The following is a 2,638-nucleotide window of genomic DNA, read 5'->3' on the forward strand; positions in this document are numbered from 1 at the left end:
CAAACTACTCACGAAATACCTTTATGGACGTTATTTCTTGTCTCAAACAGACCAAATATATCTTGGGAAATACGTTTTTCAGGTCAGTAAAACTCTATAACAACCACCAACACCTAGTCGTAATAATCTTTAGAGACGATATAGATGTGGTCCTAGTAATCTCTAGCAACCATTAAAGACCTATCCTTAGAATTTCTTTAAAGAAGAGAACTATCTGGTCCTAAAATACCTTTAGCGACTAACCAACCTCATCCTAGAACAACTTTGGCGACTATCAACAAAATTGTCCTAGAATACCATTTGAAACGAGCAACAAACTGCCTGGAAATAGATTGCGTTTTAGAAACCAGTAATAATTCTTGTCCTTGATTGAGCACTAATACATTTAAACAAATATCGAATTGCTACTAAAAATTTCGCTACGAAAAGATGATACATATAGAGAAGAGACAGCGACAATAAGATATATGTAAAGAAAGCAATTCATTACAATAAACTAGTTGACATGAACAATATTGGTTTCAATATTTGTTTAACAAAAAACCATAGCTAACATCCGAGTTAGACTAACATCCATTTTTGGATTAAATTTCTAGAAAACTAATAGTGATTTTATTCATCTTCTTCTAAACTTGTATCTTGCACAGAAGAATGAATAGAAGCTAGGCAAAAACTTAAAAGTTCAAATATTCATTTAGTGTTATCTAGAAACATCAACAAAAGCTACAAGAAAATAAGAAAAAAATCCATTACAAAGACATTGAGATGCATTAACCAAGAATATAATATCTATTTTGAAGATTTACAACTAAATATAGAACATCAGTCAGATAATCAAAATGAAAGAAATGAAAATGAAGCTTCATTTCATAGAAGTTTTGCAATGCCAAAGTCATTAAGGTGTCCCATCATTTCGTTGTCAGGTAACACTTCGCTAGGCTTAAGATCAAAGTGAATAACTGGAACTGAGTAACCATGGTGGAGAAATTCCAAAGCAGATGCAACGTGGAAAATGATATTCAATTTCTGCATTACAGTTAAGCTGCGAGAATATAGCAACTTGTTTAAGCTCTTGTTTGGCAAGTACTCAAGTATCAATGCTTTAGAATCCAAGTTACAACAGTTGCTATTGATTTTGGTGAGATTTATGCGACAAAGATTTTAAAAGATTTCACATTTTCTGACAAAGGTTTGGAATGTGCCTTCCATCTGCACATTGAAAACTTTGACAGCTACAGTCATCCCATTTGCTAATGTCCCTGTAAATAAAATGGAAAATTTCACTACCTAGCAAATTCTTTATATCAAAGCCCTGAGTTGCTACCTCTGGTGACCACTCTGCTTTTGCATGGATTGTTTTACCTAGACGTCTCATCAACACAAAAACTCTTGTTGAGGCAGTCCCTTTCACGGAGAGAGGCAATGATAATCCATATCAGTCTTCTTTTCTTGGACTTATACTAATTCTTTAAATTAGAAGGACAAGTTAGGATATGCTTTTGAGGGTTACCACACACCTTACTGACTTTGGCATTGCAGAACTATCATCTGAGGAATTAAAACCCTTCTTATAATAAAATAAAGTCAGGTCTATTGTTACTTGCTTGGTCAGTAGAAAAATAGTTTTCATTTTGTTGAAACAGGTGATATTGTAGGTGGGACATCTTATTATTGAGCAGCAAAGAGTTCTTTCATTTTCATTATTTCTTTCATCTCACCTTTTATGGTAGACAAACGTTCATTCAAGGATTTTTTTTGCTCATTCAAGAATTTTTTTTCATCATTCAAGAATTTGTTATCATCTCGATTTGAACGTAGCATGGACAATATATCAGCCTTTGAAGAAGTCCCACCTTACAAATCTTTAGCCTTTACTCTACCCCCATATCCAAATGCATGGCTACGAGTTAGTGGTCCACAACATTTTTCAACAATCTCTATCCTAGATAGAGATGGATCTTCTTGAACTATTTCCTCAAGTTGAGCCTACAAAATAAATAAGAGGACATTTTCTATCAAAACACATAACAATTTAAGGCTATTAACTTATTCAATTTACCAAACGTACATGTTTTTCAATTGCTTCAGGTTCAACGAGTTTGTTATCTTTCTTATGAATCTTAAAGAAAATAGTCGCCAAATCAGGTGGATGGCCATCTATCCCACCCTTCACATGAAATTCAAGAACGTCAAATCACACAATCTTCATACAAACTCCATTAAGGAAAATAGTTTTTTTTATCAATACCTTATGATAAATAATCTCCCGAATAGGATATGGATTGAAAATACCATACCTTTTTCAGTTGTTAAAGATTTTTCCATAAGCTGATCAATAGATGGAGGCAAAGAACTATTAGTTTGCATATCCTATTTCTCAAGAATCATTTTATCCATTCTTTGAATTTCTTGACTAGACGACATGGTCAAATTCTATCTTATGCTTTTAGAAGGAGTTTTGATATGTTGATTAGGATAAAGATCACTCTTGTTAATACATCTCACCTCAGATTCAAAAGTCATGTAGTTGTTATGTATAATTCCTATTCCTTGACTTGTAGAAAAAGTAGAGCAAATCACTCTTTTAATTTCTAGAACATGAAGCTGTTGAAAATCGCCTATGAACTTGAGTGGTTTC

At 33.1% G+C, this 2,638-nt stretch overlaps 1 protein-coding gene across 1 annotated transcript; it reads right to left on the bottom strand.

Moving 5' to 3' along the window:
• Positions 1–867: 867 nt before the first annotated feature.
• Positions 868–2,367, bottom strand: LOC125863729 (receptor-like protein kinase 7). Its single transcript, XM_049543751.1, has 5 exons — positions 2,293–2,367; positions 2,069–2,167; positions 1,881–1,986; positions 1,186–1,259; positions 868–1,026 (listed from the first exon to the last, which is right to left on the bottom strand). The coding sequence occupies exons 1-5, from the start codon at positions 2,365–2,367 to the stop codon at positions 868–870; spliced, it is 513 nt and encodes a 170-aa protein (XP_049399708.1).
• Positions 2,368–2,638: the final 271 nt, after the last annotated feature.

Source organism: Solanum stenotomum, chromosome 5 (genome assembly GCF_019186545.1).
Source record: "Solanum stenotomum isolate F172 chromosome 5, ASM1918654v1, whole genome shotgun sequence".
In the NCBI taxonomy this organism is placed as follows: Eukaryota; Viridiplantae; Streptophyta; class Magnoliopsida; order Solanales; family Solanaceae; genus Solanum; species Solanum stenotomum.

Coding starts and splice junctions, on each gene's coding strand:
- LOC125863729 (XM_049543751.1), bottom strand. CDS start 2,367: ATGCAAACTAATAGTTCTTTGCCTCCATCTATTGATCAGCTTATGGAA. Junction 2,168..2,292: donor TAACAACTGAAAAAGGTATG/GTATTTTCAATC, acceptor TTTCATGTGAAG/GGTGGGATAGATGGCCATCC. Junction 1,987..2,068: donor CTGAAGCAATTGAAAAACAT/GTACGTTTGGTA, acceptor TTTATTTTGTAG/GCTCAACTTGAGGAAATAGT.